Source organism: Poecilia reticulata, chromosome 13 (genome assembly GCF_904066995.2).
Source record: "Poecilia reticulata chromosome 13, P_reticulata-male-v2, whole genome shotgun sequence".
NCBI classification, from domain to species: Eukaryota; Metazoa; Chordata; class Actinopteri; order Cyprinodontiformes; family Poeciliidae; genus Poecilia; species Poecilia reticulata.
In genome coordinates, this window is record NC_088842.1 from 25,686,991 (window position 1) to 25,711,068 (window position 24,078).

General features: G+C 39.8%; 3 protein-coding genes across 4 annotated transcripts; 1 reads left to right on the top strand and 2 right to left on the bottom strand.

Annotated features, from left to right (window-relative positions):
* Positions 1-1,788: 1,788 nt before the first annotated feature.
* On the bottom strand, positions 1,789-4,051 carry LOC103474941 (tubulin alpha-1C chain-like). Of its 2 annotated transcripts, XM_008426226.2 has the most exons (4): positions 3,893-4,051; positions 3,125-3,347; positions 2,904-3,052; positions 1,789-2,825 (listed from the first exon to the last, which is right to left on the bottom strand). In XM_008426226.2, the coding sequence occupies exons 1-4, from the start codon at positions 3,893-3,895 to the stop codon at positions 1,845-1,847; spliced, it is 1,356 nt and encodes a 451-aa protein (XP_008424448.1). In that variant the 5' UTR covers positions 3,896-4,051; the 3' UTR covers positions 1,789-1,844. The 2 variants fall into 2 exon arrangements, with proteins under 2 accessions (XP_008424448.1, XP_081470811.1); XM_081614685.1 differs by having other exon boundaries at positions 1,789-3,052.
* Positions 4,052-6,902: 2,851 nt separating this feature from the next.
* On the top strand, positions 6,903-18,393 carry LOC103474942 (COPI coat complex subunit beta 2). The gene is made up of 22 exons (XM_008426227.3): positions 6,903-7,037; positions 7,462-7,599; positions 7,976-8,062; positions 8,198-8,324; positions 8,422-8,570; positions 8,664-8,810; positions 9,640-9,739; positions 9,816-9,958; positions 10,043-10,242; positions 10,535-10,645; positions 10,889-10,977; positions 12,919-13,025; positions 13,104-13,247; positions 13,378-13,508; positions 13,592-13,799; positions 14,078-14,188; positions 15,167-15,381; positions 15,465-15,557; positions 15,756-15,936; positions 16,286-16,357; positions 16,811-17,740; positions 17,829-18,393. The coding sequence occupies exons 1-22, from the start codon at positions 7,035-7,037 to the stop codon at positions 17,904-17,906; spliced, it is 3,564 nt and encodes a 1,187-aa protein (XP_008424449.2). The 5' UTR covers positions 6,903-7,034; the 3' UTR covers positions 17,907-18,393.
* On the bottom strand, positions 18,394-23,437 carry mrps22 (mitochondrial ribosomal protein S22). The gene is made up of 8 exons (XM_008426228.3): positions 23,278-23,437; positions 22,848-22,996; positions 22,611-22,775; positions 22,356-22,499; positions 21,974-22,057; positions 21,386-21,531; positions 20,493-20,601; positions 18,394-18,825 (listed from the first exon to the last, which is right to left on the bottom strand). The coding sequence occupies exons 1-8, from the start codon at positions 23,402-23,404 to the stop codon at positions 18,733-18,735; spliced, it is 1,017 nt and encodes a 338-aa protein (XP_008424450.1). The 5' UTR covers positions 23,405-23,437; the 3' UTR covers positions 18,394-18,732.
* Between the last annotated feature and the right edge of the window lie 641 nt (positions 23,438-24,078).

Sequence of the window (24,078 nt, forward strand, 5' to 3'; positions counted from 1 at the left end):
TGTCTCTTTGACTGTCCATTGGATGTGTTTTTAAAAAGGCATTACGTTCTTTTACTTCATCTCACTTCCACTTTTCCTATTTTAGATCAGTTAGTATCACAATTATTTTTTGCCACCTCCCAGAATAATGGACCAATTTTTTTTTCAGTCATTTATTACTGCATTCTTTAAATTCAGAACTTTACTTCCTCCCAACATTGCTTTTTAGATGGATTGTAGGGCAACACCTCCAACATAATTACTTTTGTGATTTTGTGAAACAATCCAAAGAGAAGAAGTCCACTTCTACAATCATGGTATTTCAGGGTTAGGTTCATCAGCATGTTTGGATCGTGTGATACTACTATAGATGGAGGGACTTTATCCATAAAGAAGAGGCCTGTGCTTCAACTGGCTGATAGGCCACTCAGTGAGGAAGAAGCCATTACTCTAACAGTAAGATAAAGAGCCTGGTGGGCAAATGTTCTGTGGTCTAATTTAATAAAATGTCATTATTTAGCCATAATGACCTTGCAAGCCTGGCAAAGAAAGTGCAGTGGTGGCAGTGTAATGCTCTGGGGTGTTATGCTGTAGAAGTGAAAGGTAAGCTTTGTAGAATAGATGGCATCATGCAAAATAATATTAAGTGGAAATATTAAATCATCCAGGAAATTAAAGCTTGGGGACAGCTGGCTCATCTGAATGGACAATGACTTGTACAATTACTTACAAAGTTGTTTCAGAGCAACAAAGTCCATGTTTTGGAGGAGCCATTAAAATTCAAACTCTCAAATAGACTTTGTGGGAAGAGTTGTGTGAGAGCAAGGCAACCAACAAAACTGACTCGGTCATCCCAGCAGCAATCTTTACCTGGAGAAAAAGAAAACATCTTTAATTTTCAATTTACAAAAAACAGAAGCAAATTTCCTGAAACATCTCTGGACATTCTCAGAAATACAGTTGGAGATTAAGATGTTTTTGTATGTTAGTTTCCTCTTTGCAATTTCAGGCAGTGTCATTCAGATTTTTTTAAATAGGGAAAGAAAAAGTGTGCAGCACATGGTAATATTGCTACAATTATGCTGCTATAAATTCCTTAATTTCCCTCCCACCCTTCCTTCCTCATCCCTACTTGTCAGATATAGGCTAAAGGGTCAATGACAGGAAAGATCTTAGCCAGTCCTACTCTGGCCTAACCTGAAGCTTTATCTGACCGCAAGTATTTAAAAAAAATGTTAAGAGTATTTGTATTTTTCTAAGCTCTGTAAATAACTGAATGAACAGTTATTTGTGGTAAATAAGCAAAAAAAAAAAAAAAAAAAAAAATGTACTGATACTTCATAAGAAGGCTTGATTTTAAGTAATGTTTGAGAAATCAACCAAGAGGCAAAAACATAGCAAATATTCCCCATTTGGTCCACAGTTTTGTCAAGACAAAAACTGTAGAGAAGCTTAAAGCAGACTAACTGAGATCACTGGCAAGTGCTAGACAGGGTCAAAGTAGGAGAGGAAATGCAAAAGTGTGTCCATTTTTTCCCCTCATCTTAATTATAAAATGTATCGTTTGTGTGCGCCAATTGCATAAAGCAATGCAATATAGGTTTTAAGGTATCACATCTGTTATCCACCACAAAATGAATGCAATTTTTTTTTAAGATACTTGACACAAGAGCTCACTTGTTACAAGTGGGCTTATTATTATTATTAAGACGGTCCAAGTTTGTCACCTCCAATCTGCTTTACACTTGTCCCATGTGAACCAGACCATCTTTCAAGTGGAAGACATTTACACCACTTTGAGCCAAGAAGCACAATAATGCAACACCATTCTTTATTAAGCACATTTATACAAGGAATACAAGTCTTTAGTACTCTTCTCCTACATCATCCTCTGTAGCTTCCTGGGCATCTGTGCCAACCTCTTCGTAATCTTTCTCCAGGGCTGCCATATCCTCTCTGGCCTCAGTGAACTCCCCCTCCTCCATCGCCTCACCCACATACCAATGAACAAAGGCCCGCTTGGCATACATTAGGTCAAACTTGTAGTCTAGCCGAGCCCAAGCCTCTGCGATAGCCGTGGTGTTGCTCAGCATGCACACAGCCCTCTGAACCTTGGCCAAGTCACCACCAGGAACCACAGTGGGTGGCTGGTAGTTGATGCCAACCTTAAAGCCAGTTGGGCACCAGTCCACAAACTGGATGGACCGCTTGTTTTTAATAGTGGTAATGGCAGTGTTGACATCTTTGGGCACCACATCACCACGGTATAGAAGGCAGCAAGCCATGTACTTGCCGTGGCGAGGGTCACATTTCACCATTTGATTGGTTGGCTCAAAGCAGGCAGTTGTGATCTCAGCCACAGTGAGCTGCTCGTGGTATGCCTTTTCAGCAGAGATCACAGGGGCATATGTGGTCAGAGGGAAGTGGATGCGTGGATATGGCACCAAATTGGTCTGGAACTCTGTTAGATCCACATTAAGGGCTCCATCAAAACGAAGAGAAGCGGTGATTGAGGACACAATCTGGCTGATCAATCTGTTCAGGTTTGTGTAAGAGGGGCGCTCGATGTCGAGGTTTCTGCAGCAGATATCGTAGATTGCTTCATTGTCCACCATAAAGGCACAGTCTGAGTGTTCCAGGGTGGTGTGAGTGGTGAGGATGGAATTATAGGGTTCCACTACAGCAGTGGACACCCGGGGGGATGGGTAGACTGAAAATTGCAGCTTGGACTTTTTACCATAGTCCATGGAGAGATGCTCCATCAGTAGGGAGGTGAAACCAGAGCCGGTTCCTCCACCGAAGCTGTGGAAAACCAGGAAACCCTGAAGTCCGGTACACTGGTCAGACTGGTGACAAAAAAAAAGGAAACCAATATGGAACAGCTGCATCATCTGACCTAAAATAAAACTACAGAGATTTCCTACCAGTTTGCGAATCCTGTCCAGAACCAGATCAATGATCCCTTTCCCGATTGTGTAGTGTCCACGGGCATAGTTGTTGGCAGCATCCTCCTTACCAGTGATCAGCTGCTGAGGGTGGAACAACTGGCGGTAGGTGCCAGTGCGCACTTCATCTGACAGATACCGACTTAGACTTCTAGTAACCTTGAGAATTTATGTTGAAGCTTAACAAGTGATCTGCTTACCAATTACTGAGGGCTCTAGATCCACAAAAACAGCTCTGGGAACATGGTTCCCTGCTCCAGACTCGCTGAAGAAGGTGTTGAAAGAATCATCTCCACCACCAATCATCTCATTACCAGACATCTGGCCGTCTGGGTGAATCCCATGTTCCAGGCAGTAGAGTTCCCAACATGCATTACCGATCTGGACGCCAGCCTGACCAACGTGTATGGAGATGCATTCACGCTGTGGAGCAAGATGAAAGTTATGAGCAAAAAACAAATGGATTCAATTACATCTCAAGGCTTCAAACCCCTAGGGACAAGCTGCCCTTTTCCTCCCATAGCAAACAAGGGTTCTTGTAATATCGGAATCTGGTGAATAAAATTTGTTTACCTGGAGCCTAGAATCTGATAAGTAGGTTTTCAGTTGACAGCCCAATAATAGAAGCCCTGGTGGGAACAAAACTCCGATAATGCTTCCAGTTCATTGACTGAAAGGGACACAGGTGGAGCCGATTTCTCTACAAACGCGGTCTATAAAGCTTAATGAAGACATTCCGAAGTTAAAAACTGCAGCTTCTATTAACTAAAGGACCACAAAACTTCTAAGAAGTAGTTTAAATAGAGCGTCGCCTCCCACACATAGTCAGCAAAAAGAGAAAAAACAAAACAGGGAATAGCCGTCTTAATCCGTCGAGGCAAACGAAGCATTTTTCCTCAAAAGTCTCCCATCAATTTAATAGACTTTTAGGAATTCAGCTATGCCATGAATATAACATTGATACTCACCATTTTTCTGAAGCTAGATGACTTAAGAATCGGACAAAAGACAAACGCTGCCGACTCTCGTCTCACTGGCAGGAATGTTGTGAAAGCACGTTGGTGCGGCAATTAAATACATCTGCGTCGGAAGTAGGTCTTTAATTCTGATAAGTCTGTTTACATGAGGCAACGTTCTGATTGGTTGAAAAATGAACACTGTGACACAGCATGAGGTTAACATCAAAGCGACAACAGGTGTGGGAGATCACTGCTTTTAAAAACGAATTCGAAAAATATATTCATTATGTGCAGTTTTCAGCAAACTCCCAAGGCAATCAAAATTGTAGTTGGTCAGGTTCCACTCTTCTTTTTAACGTCTGCTATCGCCCCCTAGCGTTTAAACAATCGTGCTTTTAAAAATAAAATAAATAAAAAATGATCGTTTTATTTAATTTAATAAATAAAATTATTACATTAAATAAAATGTAATAATTTTATATCGCAATGTACATTTTATATACATTGCGATATAAAATGTACTCATACATTTTATATCGCAATACTATTGAGTATTTCAATAGTAACGGCAAATGGAATGCATATAGTGACTTAGAATCTCTCTGGTGGAATTTGATTTACTTTTTTTTTTTTTTTACTTGTGCATTGTTGCCATCTTTGGTAATTTCTGCTTTATAGCTATCTGTTGTGCTTCCTCCTCACTTATTGTCTCTTCCCTTTAGCTCAGCCCAAAGGTTTTCCTTTCCTGTGTTGATTTGGCCATGTTGGATCATTATCTTAATGAGAGAACAAGTGACCCCACATTTTCACTTTTCTGGAAGAGGCTACAAGACAAATATTTAAAGTCTCTTCTTTCATGATGCCTTTAAGCTTAGCAAGATTCCCAGTGCCTCTAGAAGAGAAACAGGCCTGTGGGTAAAAGAAAAGAGCCTCTGCATCAGTTCACAAGTCACAAATTACTGAACAGTCTTAGGACTGCAAATGCAAGCTATAAACGTACGAATATTTCAGTTCCAATTATTTTAAGTTTAGAAGGTTACCAGTAGTAGTGCCTGAAGTGATGCTGTGAAAAACAATTACTTCTTACAGATTATTTTACATTTCTCTGTGGGAAGTTATGCTACAATAAGGGTTCTTGTAATATCGGAATCTGGTGAATACAATTTGTTTAACTGGAGCCTTGAATCTGATAAGTAGGTTTTCTGATAAGTATGTTTATTTTTTAATTTGTTTTGACATTTAAAAAGATATCATGCATGCGATAAATTGGGTCTATTAGATTTTTTTTTTTTTACCAAAAAGGTTAAAATTTTCCACTTATTTGTTTGTTTTCATAAACTGTGATTTAAAGGCTGTTAATAAATCATTTTTGACAGGTTGTGTACATGCAAAGATTTATTTACAGTGTGTGAAAGAATTACTCTCGCTTTCCAGTTATACATTTTTCTGAAAAAAAATTCTTGACAAATTATGTAAAGGAAAATATATCAGTGACTCCTGAATTTAATCTGAAATACTAATTTGTGTTTAAACCCCAAATACCTTAACAATCAGAAGTGAATTCAAAATTCTGAAGTGGTTCAAGGTATTAACGATTTATGAATTAATAAAAAGTTTAATTTCAAATTTAACTAATTAAATTTCAGACTAGGGCTTTTTATATAAAGTATAAGATGCTTTCATTTGCCTTGTGATTTTTATGTAGATTTCAAAGTTCACAATTCAAACGCCAGAGGGAGACAAAATCGTTTTTTTCTACCACCCTTTATTTTGAAACTAAATGACTTGAATTAGAAAGTAATAAAATGTATATTTCAGGTATACTGTTCATAAGTAAAAGCTGGACTCTTGGAGTCTAATCAGTAAAAACACACAACTGAACTTTTTTTTTTACAAAATCTTTTATTTTAAAGGTTCCTAACAGGAAATGTGGCCATACTGTCAATCAATCGATCAAGTTGTATAACACATTTCAGGAATATGGCAGTTCAAAGTGCTTTACATCATAAAAAAAATTTACACACACACGCACAAAATGCAAAGTTGTAGAACACACAGTGAACAATTCTTGCGTCATTCCAAACATCCTTTCCATAGTCTTAATAGGCGGCACAGGCAGCATTATATTGTGGGAAAGATTTTGTTGTTGTTGTTGTTTTTCTTTGTAGGGACAGTGACATAGGTGACACTTGATGAGAAGATAGATGCAGTCCTGGAAGAAAATATTACCATTGAGAATTGTAAAATTCTAATAAAATAAATTGAAGTAGGCTGTTTCAATGTGACTAAATAACAAAAATAACCCAGTGGGTATTATCTTGGCAAACCAGAGTAAATTACCTACAACCGATCTAATTATTCCAAATTCCGCATGCTGGCTGATTTAAACTAAACTAAACTAAACTAAACTAAACTAAACTAAACTAAACGTTTTGCTGTAATGCCGACAAAATACCACATTCCTAAAATAAAATGTTTTTTTTATTGTCGTGCATCAGTATATGAATGAGTTGTCAGGTACAAAGTGTTCTCCTAAAATCACTGAAAGATCCACGTTGCAAAAAAAAAGTCTCAAGTCAAGTTTGCCTCGACACAGATAAACAGGAAGTTGAATTTCTCATTTTCAAAGTAAAAGCTTACAAAACAATTTGAAAGAGACAATAGAGAATCCACAAACCCCAAACAAGCTGAAGCTACCAGAGCTTTTGGCAAAAATTATTACGACTTAAACTTAAATAAATGCAGATTTGGTGACGTTTGTGCCATGTTCGAACTCAAAATGAATATTCATGAATATGAATTTGGATACACAGGTAAGACTGATAAACGTTAAAACTGCTTCACCATATTAGCTTATAAAACTTAATCTTAACATAGCTATTCATGCGCAACACATTTTTTCTCATAGTTTATAGTTTTGTTTATGTTTTTTCTTCCCGGTTTTTCCTAAAGGCGTTAATTTTGTTACTCGTCACTTCGGGCAAAGTATTTACTTTGAAAAGCATCTCCGGAAGTTGTTTAGATATTATCTTTAGCATGATAATCAAACTTTTCTCCGTTTAACTGCAGGGACCTGAAGCAGCACAGCAGCAGCAGGATGGTAGGTGTGTTTTCCCTGGACTGTAACTGAGGCACACGCTGACGTGGAGACATGGTAGGTGTCCCAAACAAACTATTTATCACGTCACAGTTTGAAAATGTGTTATTAGAAGAACTGTACTTGCCACCCTGTTATACACTTAGTGGCACTTAGAAAAAAGTACAGTAAACTCTCACAGCTCAAAATAAACAAAATGACCACATCGAGCCTTCATAATAAGCATTTAATTTGAAAAATCTTAAACTCTACGTGTTAAGCATGTATTTTATTCTTTCGTATGCCGTGCGATCGGTGAGAAATCATCGATGCGAAAGAAAATTTAGGCAGGCATGCATGCAAAATGTGGTATGGGAGAACAGACACACCCACTCCCTAACTAAAGCCAGAACGTGATTTAAAGCTGCAGAGGAGCATCCGCCAGCCTACCCCATGCACAATGTTGACCCCGTTCGTTTTTATTGTCTCTTATATTAACCAGCCTCTGAGGTTGGACATCCAGCGGAGGCTGACAGCTCGGTCAGAGAGAGTGAAGAGTGCCGACCTGCACCCCACTGAGCCGTGGATGGTGCTCAGCCTCTACACCGGCACTGTTGTCGTCTGGAACCATGAAACACAGGTGTCTATGAACCACAACACTTCCGTCATTTCGCACTCACTCTCTCCTAATTGTATTCCAACATTTCACTCAAGAATGCTTATTTTCAGTAAAACAAACAAATGCCTTGCAAAAGGATTCACTTGTCGCCCAAAGTTCAGATCAAATTTCCAGTCTTGACACAAATTTCCGATTGGACTTGAGCCTAGACCTTGTTTATATATTTAAATAATTAATATAAATATAAAATAAATTAAGCATGTACATTCATGTAATATTAAAATATTTTGTCCATAGTACATCCCTTCAAAAAACCCTTACAATGATACATTTTGAAAAGGTTTCTGTGGCATGTACTCTTCAGTAATACTGCCTGACCTTGCTTCTCTATCCCTAGGCAATTATTAAATCCTTTGAGTTGTGCGATCTGCCTGTTAGAGTGGCCAAGTTTGTAGCCAGGAAACACTGGATCATTACCGGAGCAGTAAGTGGTTTCTGGATAAAAGTTTGTGTACAAATCTTTTCTGTGACTCTAATTTTGCAGAACAAAAGCAGCTATTCTGCTGCTGTGGACTGAATTGGGATCATGTTTTTGATAAATCTGTTCGCTTGCCCACAGGATGACATGCAGATCCGTGTGTTCAACTACAACACGCTAGACAGGGTGTTCATGTTCGAAGCCCACTGCGACTACATCCGCTGCGTCGCTGTGCACCCCACGCAGCCCTTTGTCCTCACCAGCAGCGGTAGGAAATGCCTACCTAGAGTCACGCAAAATACAGTCGTCCAAAGGCAACATGCAAACATTTACTGAGTTGTCTGACGAGCGGTGTGTGTTTCCAGATGACATGCTGATCAAACTGTGGGACTGGGACCGAAAGTGGACGTGCTGTCAGGTGTTTGAGGGACACGCACACTACGTCATGCAGGTCGTCTTCAACCCTAAAGACAACAACCAGTTTGCCAGCGCCTCTCTAGACAGAACCATTAAGGTACACAAACAGGCAGACATAGGTGACCACAGACTAAAACTACAACTATCCTTCTATAACACTAATGCTACAACTCATCTTGCTGTACTGTAGGTGTGGCAGTTGGGCTCCAAGTCTCCCAATTTCACTCTTGAGGGTCACGAGAAAGGAGTGAATTGCATTGATTACTACAATGGAGGAGACAAGCCCTACCTTATATCAGGAGCAGATGATCATCTTGTGAAGATCTGGGATTACCAGGTAATCCAACACACATTGGACACATATAAACATGGATCCTCAAGTAGTACACCTGAAAAAGAGCAGCTATTATAAGATTAACAGCAAGTATGATTAAAAAAAAAAGTTTATTCAGCTTCAAATAAAATCTACATTAAACCAGTGCTACAAAAGGCATCGATCTTTTGACCAAGAGCAAAAGCACGTATTTAAAGTATATTTTTATTGAGATCCAGCTGTGTTTGTATTAGTTGACTAACATTCCTCTTTTGTTTCTCAAAAAGAACCTGCTGACGCCTACAAACGTGTGAATTTTGAGTCCATTTGGAAAGTTTAATCTGCACTCAAATAACTGCAGAGTGCTGTAGTCTGAGTAATTTCCTCTAACTTAAAGTATTTCTAGCAAACATCAGTTGTGCCGATGCTTGTAAAATAAATTCCTCCACCACAGCTTATGTGAGGAGCAGCCATATTGAAATTTGATGTCATAACGGGGTATTTGGAGTTGCTCCCGGTTTACCAGTGGGAAATCCCAATTTGGATTCCCAGTTTTGACTAAAACTAGAACGCAGCATTGGTTCCTGAAAAGTTCAGAGTGTAAACAACCTACTAAAAAACAACATGCTTAATACCGGTGAATCTAGTGCTTTTCAATATCTAGACGTCTATAAATCCATGTGGCAATTTGGAAAACAGAATATCAGTTTTGATATAAAACCACATAATTTTTCCAAAGAATAGAAAGTGAGTCAGGGGTTTCCGTCTGAAAACTGAAAGTGACATATTCCGCAGGTGGTTTGTATTAATACCACCAGGTAAAGCCTTCGTCTCTTCTGATTTTATTTACCAGAACAAAACGTGTGTTCAGACCCTGGAGAGTCATGTGCAGAATGTGACCTGTGTCTGCTTCCACCCTGAACTGCCGATCATTCTCACAGGATCTGAGGACGGTGAGTAAAACCTGTCTCAGTTATTACTGGGTCACAAAGAGAACACTGACCTGGTTCCACTTTGACACATCCTCAGGCACTGTCAGAGTTTGGCACTCTAACACCTACAGACTTGAAAACACACTTAATTACGGGCTGGAACGAGTGTGGTGTATATGTGGGCAGTCTGGCTCCAACAATATAGCTCTGGGCTATGATGAAGGCAGCATCATCATTAAGGTTTGTGCACCGTCAGAGCTTTAAATGAGTGCACTATTACGTTTTCATGAACACATATTTATATTGATCCTCACCTTGTTTCAGCTGGGTCGGGAGGAGCCGGCCATGTCCATGGACTCCAGTGGGAAAATCATGTGGGCCCGTCACTCTGAGGTGCAGCAGGCCAACCTGAAGACGCTGGGAGAGACGGAGATTCAGGACGGAGAGAAGCTCCCACTTGGTGCCAAAGACATGGGCAGTTGTGAGATTTACCCACAGACCATTCAACACAGCCCCAATGGCAGGTGAGCCATTGCAGAGTGGGAATATGACAAAAGCAGTCAAACAGGAGACTTTTAAAATTTGACATTAAGTGTCGTCATCTCCATTTCGAATGGAAAGGCAAGTTTGTGTAAACTGGAACGCTTGACATTAGTGCTGGTAGAATAGCCGCTGTGTCTATACATGCTGATGGTTTGAGTGAAACCTCATATCTGTACTTGTTACATTCAATGTTTCATTTTGACAAAGCGCGATAGGTATTCTGTCTGAGATTTCTAAATGGATATATATGTGGTGTGCATTTCATTCTGACAGATTTGTAGTGGTGTGCGGAGATGGGGAATATATCATCTACACCGCGATGGCCTTGAGGAACAAAAGCTTTGGCTCTGCTCAGGAGTTTGTCTGGGCACACGACTCCTCACAGTAAGTCCTACCAATTAAAAGAAGTCCTTTTTTGTTACGCATTTAAAAATATATATGTGTTTCAAGGTTCAATGAGGTCTGAATGGATCATTAAGAAGATCAAAAGGGCAGTTTTTGAAAACTGTTGAGGCTCCCTTTAGCCTCTTCTCTAATCCAACTCACTGGATTTAAATTGTCCAAAGTTCTGTTCCAACAGCATAAACCCAGTATTTAAAATGACACGCCATTTTTGTTTCTATGCAGGTATGCCACGAGGGAGGGCAATAGCGTGGTGAAAATATTTAAAAACTTTAAAGAGAAGAAGACTTTCAACCCTGATTTTGGGGCTGATGGTACGTTTCTTTTGCCACTTAAAATCACTTTTTTCTACATTCAACTAGTAAAATGAACTGAATCTATGTACTACCATACTGACCAATCAAAGTGCTTTATCTGTGTTTAAAAGTGTAAACATACTTATGTTGTTTAAATGTGGTGTCTTTAAATGACATCACATTTGAAAATTTCGTTCCAGGATTGAGCAGCAGAGTTGGTTATGTTGGTAGCACCCACAAATAACTCGTCAAATCCTGTCTGCCAATGCCAAACAGCGGGTTCTGGCACGCTGTTCGACATTCTTCTCAACCGGTTATTGTTCCAAGTCAGCTGATGTGGTTGTGTTGGTCACTCTGGTGCGAACAGCTACTGCTTGACTGCCATCAAGCAGTCCTGATCTTAACCTACATTTGACAGTTTATCAAGTGTATTCCCAAATTCTGGCGGTAAACCTGATAAGCTCTGCCCAGAGGGGACAAGTCTTCCCACCTTGCAGGATGGAATTTGGTCCCTAAAAATTGTATAGGGTTGCCACTTAAAGTGTATTCTTGATCAGTTGGAGCATTGAAGTTGCCTCCAAAGATGAAAGCCTTTTTTTCCAGTATGTCACACTGTGCTATGACACCATCTCCACCAAAAGTTATCTGGTACTGATATGTTTTTAACTGTTGCAACCCACAAAGGTATTTTCCTTGCAAGTATGGCAAAGAAAATAATCTTCCACATGTCCCTACTTTAATTGTAAAGTAGGGACATATGTATAATTTAGATGCTATGTTTTTAAAAAAATACAGTAACATTTTAGTAGAACCTTTAACTCATATAGTTAACATTTCCATCAGAACAGGGCAATTTCCCGATGCATGGAATAAAGCTTTGGTGAAACTGATTTTTAAATCAGGAAGTCGACATGAAATCAGCAACTACAGGCCAATAAGTCTGGTTCCGGTCATGTCAAAAGTGCTGGAGAAAATTGTTCTGGAACAACTACTACTGCATTTAGAAAGTAACAGTCTTCTGCATCCGCTTCAGTTTGGTTTCAGACGTCAACATTCCACAGAGACCGCTGTAAGTTTGCTGCTTGAAAAGGTTAATCAATCACTTGACAAGGGACAAATTACTGGTGCAGTTTTCCTTGATTTGAAAAAGGCCTTTGATACGGTGAATCACAATTTACTGATCTCAAGGCTTTCATCATATAACTTCTCAGAACGGTCATTGTCTTGGTTTAAATCATATTTGGAAGATCGTCCAGATATGTTTTTGAACTCACTGATCCTCTCACATTTTACCTATGGAGCTACTGTCTGGTCTCAGACTAATCAAACTATACTCAAACCATTAGCAAGTCTCTATAATCGGGCCTTAAAGGTTTTATATCTAAAGCCGATTAGATTCCATCACTGTCACATTTTGGTTAAATTTGGCATTTTGGATTTTACAAATTTTCTAAATTATAATATTTTAAAATTGATTTTTAAATGTTTAAATGGACTTGCACCAACACCATTAAGCGATTGCATACAGAGACTGCAGGGCAACAGCAGATCTACCAGAGCAGCTTTTGCTCAAAGTGCTCTGTCTGTGAGAGGATCTGCAGTTTGGAACTCACTTCCTGTTCATTTAAAGTCCGTAACCAGTTTTAGTATGTTCAAAAATCAAACAAAACTCTGGTTATGTCAAAAACAGACCTGTACCCATTTTTGATGTTTTACATTTTTCTGTTTGTATACATTATGTTGTGCTATTTTAAATGATTATCACTTCATTTTTTAAGAGTTATTTTTTTTAAAAGCCCAACTAGGGACAAGTGCTGCGAATTAGCTGTTGCTATTGCACCATGATGCAAACATGGGACTGCTGTTTTATCCAGTTTGTCTATGTCGATGTGTGTCTGTCCCTATCAAATAAACTTTATCATAATAATTGATATGTTCATTTTTATCCCTTCTGATCAGGCATCTTTGGTGGCTTCTTACTGGGAGTGAGGTCAACCAGCGGACTGGCTTTCTATGACTGGGAAAGCTCCCGTTTGATCCGCCGTGTTGAGATCCTGCCTAAACATGTCTGTCACAATCTCCTTTGTGCTAGTCCGAATGCTATAACTGCAGCTTCTTCATAAGCCTTTCATTGGTGCCTGCAGATGTTCTGGTCTGACTCTGGGGAGCTGGTGTGTATTGCTACAGAAGAGTCCTTCTTTGTGTTGCGCTACCTGACAGAGCGAGTGTCAGCAGCACAGGAGTCTAAAGAAACATTGACAGAGGATGGGATAGAAGATGCTTTTGAGGTCAGAGCTGTTTCTAGTGGTTTGTTGTGAAATTTTATCGTAAGATGCTGATATAAAAGAAAACTTCATTGTCTTTCCTTTCAGTTTTCATTTCATGGCTTCTGTTTGTTGTGGTTCTTCTGTTTCCCAGGTACTGGGGGAGGTCCAGCAGGTTGTAAAGACAGGTCTATGGGTCGGAGATTGCTTCATCTATACCAGCTCCGTGAACAGACTCAACTACTATGTTGGAGGAGAGATCATAACTATTGCTCACCTGGACAGGTAGCACATTGCCATTTGCTTTTATAGGCTAACGAAATAAAATGTGCATTAAAATGCCATTTCATTGTAAAAACTCTGAATAGGACCATGTATCTGCTGGGCTACATCCCAAAGGACGACCGTCTCTATCTAGGAGACAAGGAGCTCAACATCATCAGTTACTCCCTGCTGCTGTCTGTGCTGGAATATGAGACAGCTGTCATGAGGAAAGATTTCACCACGGCTGACAGGGTCCTTCCCACAATACCAGTGGAGCAGAGGACCAGGGTCGCCCACTTCCTGGAGAAACAGGTGTCACTGTCCTCCCAGCATTTGTCCTTTTGAAGTTTGCTGCCATGTTGAACTTACTGCCAACCCAGTGATGTTGTACTTGGATCTAAGATTTAGAAAAGACAAGGAAGCCAGATGCAGTCAAACCTCTCGTTAAAATTTTCTGTTTTATGGCAAGGATGCATCTTCTCCTGGTCCTTATACCTGCCTCACATTTAACAGTGGCCATACGACAGCTCTGTTTCAGTGTTATTGAAGAAAGTTTAATGTTTTTTTTTTAAATGCATTTTCTTTTGTAGGGCTTCAGACAGCAGGCGCTGGCTGTGTCCACTGATCTGGAACACAAGTTTGAGCTTGCTCTGCAGCTGGGCGAGCTGGGGATGGCGCATGAACTGGCTCTGGAGGCAGAGGTCAGAGAAAGCCTCATGCTAGTGCATGTTGATGTATGGCTGCAGTTCAGCACCGCTTTAAAAACTTGATAAGAGAGAAAAAAATTCAACCAGAATTTATCCGACCTGTCATTTTTCTTCTAAAAAAATGTTTGACAATGGTAATCTGAAAAAATTATATTAATTTAAGCCTTTACAGATTTTGTTTACAGGTGACCTTAGTTGATCGTGTTAGGATAGGTCAATGTGTTATATAAAATATGTTCGTTAAATTTTTTGCTCAATATTATTAGCTAATGAGATTTGAGCATATCCTATTCGGGCCCCTTTCAGAATGAGCCGTTTCAAGCCTTAAATCCAAATAAGCTGCTGTTAGAAGAGTTCTCCCTAATCAACGTTTGAACTCACACCTGAAAATGGCTGCAAACAGATGAGCAATTACACAACTGTACATCTTTGAAAAGCATTTGTAGAGCTTCTTGCACAACCAATAATAATGCAGCTAATGGCATCTGGATAGTAAGTCCACAACAAAACGCTTGCCTTTTCCAGCAGCCATTGTACAATGCATACAGTGGTAAAACCAGCTCACCAAATGTGCTTTTGCTCTACTGGGGTTGCTAGGTAACAGGCTGGGCTCCACTGGGGTTGCTAGGTAAGGGAATTTCCTGCCGATTTGTGACATTACATTCAGAAGGTCTTTGAAACGGCTGATTTTCTAGACGTAACGTTAACTTATTGTAAAATATATTATATATATATATATATATATATATATATATATATATATATATATAAAAACCCGCTGGGTGTTTTTTTTTTTTAAGTGCGTGGTAATTTCATTTGGGAAGTACCCAGACGGAAGTACAAAAATATGTAAAATGTGAATTTTGCCACATCTGTGTACTCTCTAAGAGATAGAGTGTTATTATGTAGGTTCAAAGTGGTCAACAATCTTTTCTGTTGTCTCTTTGACTCCTTTGCGTGTTGGGGCGTCAGTCTGAGCATAAATGGAAGCAGTTGGCCGAAGTTGCCTCTACAAAGGGGCAGTTCAGCCTGGCTCAGGAATGTCTGCACCAAGCTCAGGATTACGGTGGATTACTTCTGCTGGCAACCGCCTCAGGCAGGGCAGACATGGTAGGGAAACTGGCCGAGGGAGCGGAGAAAGATGGGAAGACCAACGTGGCCTTCCTCACCTACTTCATGCAAGGAAGGTTGGTGTTTCTGGAACAGTTTGTCCTGTTTTTGTTGCTTTTAACATTTGGTATGCTGTTACTCTTATATTTTGTTTTGGCAGAACTGACAAATGTTTGGAGCTGCTTATTAAAACTGATCGATTGCCAGAGGCTGCTTTCCTGGCAAGAACATACATACCCAGCCAAGTCTCAAGGTAAAGGTGTTTCTAATCGGTTATCCCCAAGGTTGTTGAATGGCTAACTTCCAAATCTTGTTTCTGCAGAACTCCTGCATAAACTACTTTGTAATTGTAACTTTTAATTTCCCAAAGTCAGGATACAAATAAAGTTGAAAAGCTCTCCTGTTCATTAAGGTTTACTGGTGCGAGCTGGGTCTGTCTCTCTTCCTCAAGGGTGGTGAAGCTGTGGAAGGAGAACATGTCCAAGGTTAACCAGAAGGCAGCAGATGCACTGGCTGTCCCGGATCAGTACAACAACCTGTTCCCTGGCCTCCAGCAAGCTCTGCTGGCTGAGCAGTACCTGAAGGAGACTCATGTTGGGGTCAGACCTGCTGCAGAATACCCCCTCGTCGTGGTCAGTGGTCTGTTTTAAGCTCAAACATTGTCAGAAAAAAAACTTTAAATGACACACATAGGTTTTAACTGGAGAAGTTTTAGCACCGTTGCTTCAGAATGGTAAGGTTTTTGGTTCTAGGGTTTCTTACTTCATGCATGAGTTATTTCTCTTAAGTCCAAAGCACCCAAGTTATGTTAGGTCTTTTGTTTCATTTAATCCAAGTAGGGAGCATGTGTTTTTTTTTTGTGTTTTTTTCTGTCCACCTTGCGCCCAAAGACTATGGAGATGCACTTAAACAGATGTAGAAAAGGGATTGATGGATTGCTAGAAATAAATTTTGCTTGTTTTTTTTTTTTCTGTTCTCCAGTCAAACGAGGACCGTGATGTTCTGGAGGAGTCCAAAGGTTTTATCACCACAGGAGAGATTACTGAGCCAGGGGTGAGGAGAAAACCCTGCGCATCTTTGCAGTATCTTTTAGACACTAACCACATAATCTGCAGACAGATCTTTAGGCTGCATTTGCAACTCTTGTTTATGTGTAAATTGAGTTTGTGATTGTTATAAACTGTCTGTGAGGACTAAATTTTCTTATATATTGAAAGAAATTACAATAGAGTATTTCTTTTATACAGTAACTTTTTTTGCTGTTTTTCAAGCATGAACTCAAATAGTTCTTGACTGACAACAAAGCAATAACACCTGACCTCTGTGCAATCATCCCCACCTAGTGGCCATCCATGACATTTCAGGAACTGTTACAGGGATTCTTGTAAATGTCTGTTGTTCTAAATGGGGAAAAAAAAATCTTTTTCACAAAGTTGTGTAGGAGCCGTGATTTAATTGAGAGAAGTTATACAGTATTTTAACTGTTGTCTGGTGTTTGTTTTGCAGGAGGCAGTGGGAAGCATGAATGAAAGCCCTGCTGCCTCTTCAGAAGCAACGGTAATGGAAGAACCCATTCCAATAAAACATGAGCCTCCTGCTGATCCTGTTCCCGAGAAAATATTTAGTTTTCCAGAGGAAGCTCCTCTGTCTGTCTTTGCCGCCAAAGACCATGTTGAGCCAAACCAAGCACAGTCTGAGTGTCGAGTCAAAAGGGAAAACATCATGAAATCAGAGACTTTACTTATTGCAGAGGAACTCTTGATCCAGAAACCCTGCACTGAGGCTCCTGCTAAAGACTCAGAGGCCATACAGTCCAGTCCAGTCGAAGGTGTAGATTTATCTGAAGAGGTGGCTGATCAGGCCATAGCTTCAGCAGCTGAAGCTCAGCCAGATATCACGGCATCTGAAGAAGAAACACAAACGGCAGATAATGAGCTAATTAGCACGGATCTAAAAGCCAATTCTGTGATTGCATCAGAATTTGCAGCATTAGAGGAAACATCCAGCCCTGATCAACTGGAAACAGACGCCATTCCCTTAGTTGCTACAGCAACAGAAGAAACTCCAATTGCGAAGCTACCTATAGCAGCAGAGGAGCTCGTCTCTTTAAAACCAACAGAATGTTCCCTGCTGGATGCTCCATCAGCCGCGGGCCAGGCTTTTTCAGATCCGATCCTCGATTCATTGCTAGACTCAGATGAAGATGCATCAGCGGCGTTGAAGCCGGTCGCAGTGTGGGAGGATGAGCAAGAACAAGAGGAGAAAACTGCAGAACCTCCAGCAGAGACGGAGCATGGGTCGGAAGCGGGCGATCTTCCTGAGGCTGAATCAGAAGGATCAGACGACCCAGCAGAGGCCAACGTGGCAGAGCAGGAAGCAGGATCTGAAGGATCACAGGACCTAGCAGAAGACCTCGAGGAAGCAATCGACCATGAGGTAAACTGTAACATTTGTTAGAAATTAAATTAGGGGAATTTCAGTAAGGTCCTTAATGTAACCTAACATTTCACTCATCATTCTCTAGGACCTTGATGATCTGGATCTGGACAGTTTTGAACTGGAGGACATTGACACCTCAGACATGAATCTGCTGGGTGAATAGTGGAAGCAACATTATTTGACATTTTCTTGAGACCAAATAACTAAAAGTTCCATTTTTAAAGCTAACCAACCAAAGTTTTCTTTTACTAAAAGAAGTTAAAATGTGGGTCAAATACAGACTAGTTCTATACTTTAAAGGCTAAGGGGAAAGCTGGAAAATTAAAGTCTGCATCTTAATGTAGTTAGAACTCCTATCTCTTCTTCTCAGACATCACTGTTGATGTGTTAGGGATAATTGTTATAAAAAGTTTGTATTTTAACAGGCAGGACAGTCTTCACTTAGTACAAAATGTGTTCAGAAATGTTAAATAAGCATAATTCTCTTCTGCAGTCTGCCTCAATGTTAGGGTTGGGAAACACATGTACACCTCAAAGTCAGTACCAGGGTAACTTGTTATAAACAAAGAACAGTTCTGATGTTATTTCTACCTTTCAGTAACTAGTTTTGTTTGTCTTTTTTTTCAATAAAATAAATGGATGTCAAAGTGTTTCTGGACTGGACAGACGATTTTAATGAGCTTTTCCTCATGAGTATCTCTTTATTCTCCAGGATAGTCCTAGTTTACCTTAACATATCGTAAGCACATTTTGCAACAAACATCAATTTAATTCCAGTGATTTAAATGAAATGCATATACAAAGTCTCTGCAAACAAAGTTTTGGAGTCGAGTCTTTAGATCGAAGCTTTCCTTTCAGTGAAGATGGACCCCGGGAGGCAAAGAACAGTAGCAGTTCGTGTTTCATGTGGAACATAACTTCAGCTCTGGCTTTTTGTAACATTTTACTTCTGAAGTAAAAGTTCAGGTTGTTACTAGGATGTTGGGACGTTATGAAGCCGAGCCTTCAGCGGCTTTCTCTTCGTAGGCCTGCAGAGCCAGCTCGATGTAGCCCGACCTCTGAGACTCCTTTTGAGAATAGATCTGCAGGGACAAACACCACAGGACAACGTTACTAATAAACTCCAGTCCATGTATATTGTGTATACAGCCAGGATGGTCTTCTAGGATACACGTGCATTACAGTAAATCATAACATTACATAAGAGTTCATTTCTGCCAGAAATTAACTTATATAAGAAAAGTGAATTGATTGATTCCAAGCATTATTTTTCTTAAACGTTCGTCTTAACTGGTTCATGGTGGAAATATTTTGCAGTAGAGGATTTTGAGCTTGACTCACAGGAAATACAAACTCCAAGATCCATTTCTCAGTAAACTGAAATGTTACATCATCTAAACAGAAATATGATGCCCTACATAATCACAATGAAGAGTGAAGATTCAACAGTTGCAAAGTAACTGTTGAATCTTTGCAACCGTTACATCCTCCTTGAAGAGGATGAGTCTCTAAAGGTCACTGCTGAATTAGTTGGCCGTGTAGTGTGCTGTAAACGGCCAAAATGGAAGGTTGAGTGGAAGGAAAAAGTTTAGTAGAATATCATCTCAGTGTGGAAATGCTGGTGCAACAGCAGCAAATTTTTAAGGCCTTCTACATCAATTGTTCTCTGCAACAATTTCTCTTGTAAAAAAAGATATAATAGGAGTTTGCCATCATCAGCGTATGAAAGTGTGTGTGAATGGAAATGAATAATTTTATGTAAAGCATCTTTGAGTGTCATAATAAAGCACTTTATGTCTGATGCCATTTCATTTCATAAGCAACCTCAATAAACAGATAAAATGAAGGCTAGTGGTCCTTATATTTAACAAAGTATATTTCTGCAGACAAACACTTCTGAGAAAGATGGTGTGGGGAGGATATGAAAGTGTAGCTCGTGTGTGGAATCTGCATCTCAGAGCGCATTTATATCTTTGGGAGTGGCAACTCAAGGCCAGCATTCCTTATCCGTGCCTTTAAAGACGGGCGAGGATGGGAGGGAAGACAGAAGGTCAGAGAAGCAGGGAGACGAGGAACAGAGGAGCTTATCTAAATGCTTCCTCTCAACGGACAACACCAACATAGCTGATGCCACAAAGGAGTGAAAAAAAAACATAGAAAAGTTTAAAAAAAGAATGTGCCATGTGAAGCAGAGTTCAAGAGAGACCGCACACAGACAAGAGCTACGACTGCTCCCTTCATATCTCTGAGCCACTCCTGAATCAGAAAGTGTCAGAAGCATCTTAGCTGTACCTGCCGATGCTTCCCAACACGTGCTTTAACGGCCATAGCATAACAATCTTTAACAGGCTTGACCTGAACCCTGCAGTCTGAACTATGGAAACCCAAGGAGTGGGTCCAGAATTTCCTGCAATTAGACCTCCAAAAACATAAAAAATTATTTATTCCTTAGCCCTAATAATGGAAATAATTAAACTTTTAAAAGCTATACTAATTTATTAGAATCCACCTGTACAAAGATACCATTCTGAGCATCTTCAATAATAAACAGTCCTGAGACAAAAAAACAAAAAAAAAGATTTCTCATGGACTCTGGAAAAGTCCCCGCTTTGTCGACGCAGCCCTGACATGAACTCTTCCAACTCCTGCTTTAAATCTGAGATTTCACTGGGAACACGAGTCGCGTTGCAGTCAGCGGTGGTGGGAAATGGAGAGCAGATATTTCTCATCCTGGCCGAGTTGTCCTCACCTTCAGGAGGTCGGTACCGGCGGCCTGTTGGCTGGCGGCTTCCTGAGCCGACTCACTGTGTGGATGGATCATATGGAACAAGGACACAAGGCTGATGGCATCTTGTAGCCTGCAGACACAAACCCAGACTGAAAACACTGCTAATCCCCCGCAGGTGCAACATCTACAATCATGATCAATAAATTAAATACATATCCTGATGAGTCTCGTTTGTCATATTTTTTTGAAAATAACTTTTGAGCAGGTCTTAAACGTACTTTTTATTAAAGTTGTGTGTATAGTTTGAATCAGTCAGATGTAATATTCTAATGACTTAATGCTTTTCAAAACCATTATAAACTAAATTTAAGACAACATAAGTGTACAAAAAAAATTTCCATATTTTACATAGTAGTGCCAAGCTTTTATTCACACAAGGCATTGTATGGGTTGGCAACAGAAGTGAACCACTGCCAAAGACGAATGTCGTCCAGCCAACTGGTGATAAATTTAAACCTACCCATGAAAGATGAAAAAAAAAAAAAAAACTAGCCAGCTAGGTTTGACACATTAGCAGCTAGTTAGCAGTAGCCTCAATCACTTCAAACCACAGAACGGAATGAAGATGTTTAAACGCGACTTTAAACTGAAGACATTTTAAGATATTAATTTTAGACTTTTTAACAATGTGTGGATACCTTGTAATTTTAAATGTCATGTTTTCATTAGCTGAAAATGGAAAATCATCATAACCAACAGGAATAAAGGCTTTCAAGCATCCGTCTGTGTGTAATTAATCTATATAATTTGCTTCACTTACAAATAAAGTTTTTGAAATAAATTCAGTTTTCAATAATATTCTAATTTATTGAATAGGTGTGTATTTATAGGATTATATGAAAAAAAAAACCCACATGTCTCTCCTCAGCATGTCCGCTATAAGTCCGTCGACTCTGCGAGCGTTGACCAGGTACCAAGCCAGGCCTCCAAAGTGCCTGGTGGATCGCAGAAGATTGTATTTGCCGTTTTTTTCCAGGTCCTCATATGTGGCTTCGTGCACCTACACAGAACAGGAAGTCAATGATTATTGCTCATGCTGAATCAGGAAAATTCTCTTCGGATCAAACATTCGACTCTGAAAAACCAAGATCCTGGAGAAGGTGCTTGGATTGTCAGACCAACTGATACTTTTAATACTTTCTTGGTTCCAATTTTTAATATACAGATCTTCCTTCATAGTGACCAACTCTTTAAAAGCATTTTGCTTCTCTGGAGCGTTTAGCTGTGTTTCAGCACAAAACCATGTGGTTATTAGATTGTTTATGGGCTATTCACAAGTTAAAAAAGGAGAAAGGTTTAACACAGTTCTCTTTTTTTATGAAGGAATGGAAAAGAATATGTATCCATACATCAGACACTCTTTTGTTTATCTGTTAAAATAGAATTTCCTATTTTTTAGTTTTTGGTTTATTTAGTTAGAATAAAGACTGGTGTAAACTTACTCTAATGTAATCTGCAGAATCTGGCTCAAACTGGACCAGACACAGGTTCAACACATCCTCATGACGGTCCTGGGAAAACACAGTCTGTAACAGAAAAGAGATGTAACTTGGTTAAAAAAATTTAAAAAAAGATTTGATATTTGTTACACACATGAAGAAATGCACAAAGCAGAAATTTGGAAAAGATTCACATGATATTATGGCCTCATGTATACTGACCACAACATGTTTAGAAAACACGCTGAAATATTAAGATTTCTGACTCAGTCTAGGAAAAAGGTTATCGGAACTTCACAAAGCAACAGGGTTTGAAGGTTAAACTTGTGAACCACAGAGAGAGAGGGAAAAAATACTTGGTTAAACCCATTAGGCTGCTTCACACCTTCAGGTTCTCTTCTTTGAAGAGGACATGTGGCATCAGCTTCCGGCCCTGTTTGGGGAAATAGACCTGAACGAGACGATCTCTCTCCTCCCAGGTCGCCTTCCTAAGAGTCCCATCAGGCTCTCGAACAACTATGAACCTCTCCTGAACAAAGAGTAAAAAAGCAATCGAGGATTTTTTTGGGTGTCATTTGTACTCATTTCAACTCCACTTAGTAAAATATCCGCACAAAGAGGAACAGTAAAGTGTGTGTACTCTGTGTGGGACGCTGTAGGTGATGTCAGTGAAAACATATTTGGCTGTGTCCATGCCATCCAGGATCTTATCCACAGCCAGGACTTCGTTGATGGGCTTCCTCTCTGGAAGGACGGGGGGCATCTGCAGCTGCTTCTTTGCTTCCTCTGTGGCAAACTGTATAGCCTGAAAGCACACACGGGGGATTAAAATTATTACTTTTATGAGGTGTGTGTAATACATAGCTGTAATGGTTACCTGCTCCAGCTGTTCATCCGTCATAAGTTTATAGGTGGGCGGCTTCATTTCTTGTTTAATGGGTCGGAAGACTTTCTGCAGGTCCAGCCCAGTTATCCTGGTGAGGATGTCCTGCACAGCTGCATCTGTGAACCGGGGCTTTGCACCACCTGTGGATTATAACAGATAATCGTATCTTAAAATAAGGATTTAGAGAACCCATTGTACCATTATAACTTGTTTTAAGATACACATCCAGCTTCAATAGATGTAGTAACTACAATAGATTTACGCAATATCTCACTTTCAGCCTCTTTACATTGAAGTAAAATACGAATTTCGGACAATAATTTTGCAAAGCCTGTATAGGGGGTTAACGAAACAAGCTACAAGGTCAGCATTAAAAAAACATTATTCAACCACAATAGCCTCATTAAAAAATAAAAGCTACCTTTTACACTTGTTTCATCACAAAACGTCCTCGCGTTACATCTAAACAATGTTTTCCTGATCCTGTGTAGGTCTTTAACCCGATAAAAGCTCTGAAACAAGCAGCGCGTTGTGCCGAGCGCCGCCATCTTTGTTATTACCTCATCTACGCAGCTGCGCAGTGACGTCTGACTTGTCTCTGGGTGCGCACCATTTGTAGCCCGGGAAAGCAAGGCGGTGCAGACATATAGTGATACATTTTCAAACGGAGCGTCAACAGGGCCTAGATGCCCTGCTTTAATCAATCGGTGACGGCAGCGAATAGAATTGTATAGTTGTTTAGGTACCATTGTGATTTCCTTTATTAAAAAAACAATGAAGTCATTGTTTCTGCAGTATAAGGATATATATTGGGATACATTTGGCTTTACAACGGGAATATAATAGGGCAGGGCATAAGCGTAGGAAGCGGGGGACATGTCCCCCCTCCCCTCCCCCAAAAAAATATTGAAGAGAGTCACATTCGTCCCCCCCAATAATTTTATTTTTGTTGGTCAAACTGCTGTATTGAGTTTAAAACTGCCGAGTCCTATTTTATTATTTGTTTTTTACTTTGGTTTTAGAAAGACGTAGAACCAGTTCAACTGCAAGTCAATTTATATCAGTGCATTTTTACCAATAATCAAATGTCTTTTGACCAATAAGATATATCAGAATCTGGTAGCCTGTCTGTGCTACCAGAGTATGTAGCTTGCTAGTTGTGAGGCAAATGCTAAAGTGAGTGTTCATCCTGGAATCCTGATTATAGGATTGTAAATAGTAA

Coding starts and splice junctions, on each gene's coding strand:
- LOC103474942 (XM_008426227.3), top strand. Junction 9,740..9,815: donor TCTCACAGGATCTGAGGACG/GTGAGTAAAACC, acceptor ACACATCCTCAG/GCACTGTCAGAGTTTGGCAC. Junction 13,509..13,591: donor ACTATTGCTCACCTGGACAG/GTAGCACATTGC, acceptor AACTCTGAATAG/GACCATGTATCTGCTGGGCT.
- LOC103474941 (XM_081614685.1), bottom strand. Junction 3,053..3,124: donor TCTAGAGCCCTCAGTAATTG/GTAAGCAGATCA, acceptor GGTATCTGTCAG/ATGAAGTGCGCACTGGCACC.
- mrps22 (XM_008426228.3), bottom strand. CDS start 23,404: ATGGCGGCGCTCGGCACAACGCGCTGCTTGTTTCAGAGCTTTTATCGG. Junction 22,058..22,355: donor TCAAAGAAGAGAACCTGAAG/GTGTGAAGCAGC, acceptor TTTCTGTTACAG/ACTGTGTTTTCCCAGGACCG. Junction 20,602..21,385: donor GACATGCTGAGGAGAGACAT/GTGGGTTTTTTT, acceptor TTGTGTCTGCAG/GCTACAAGATGCCATCAGCC.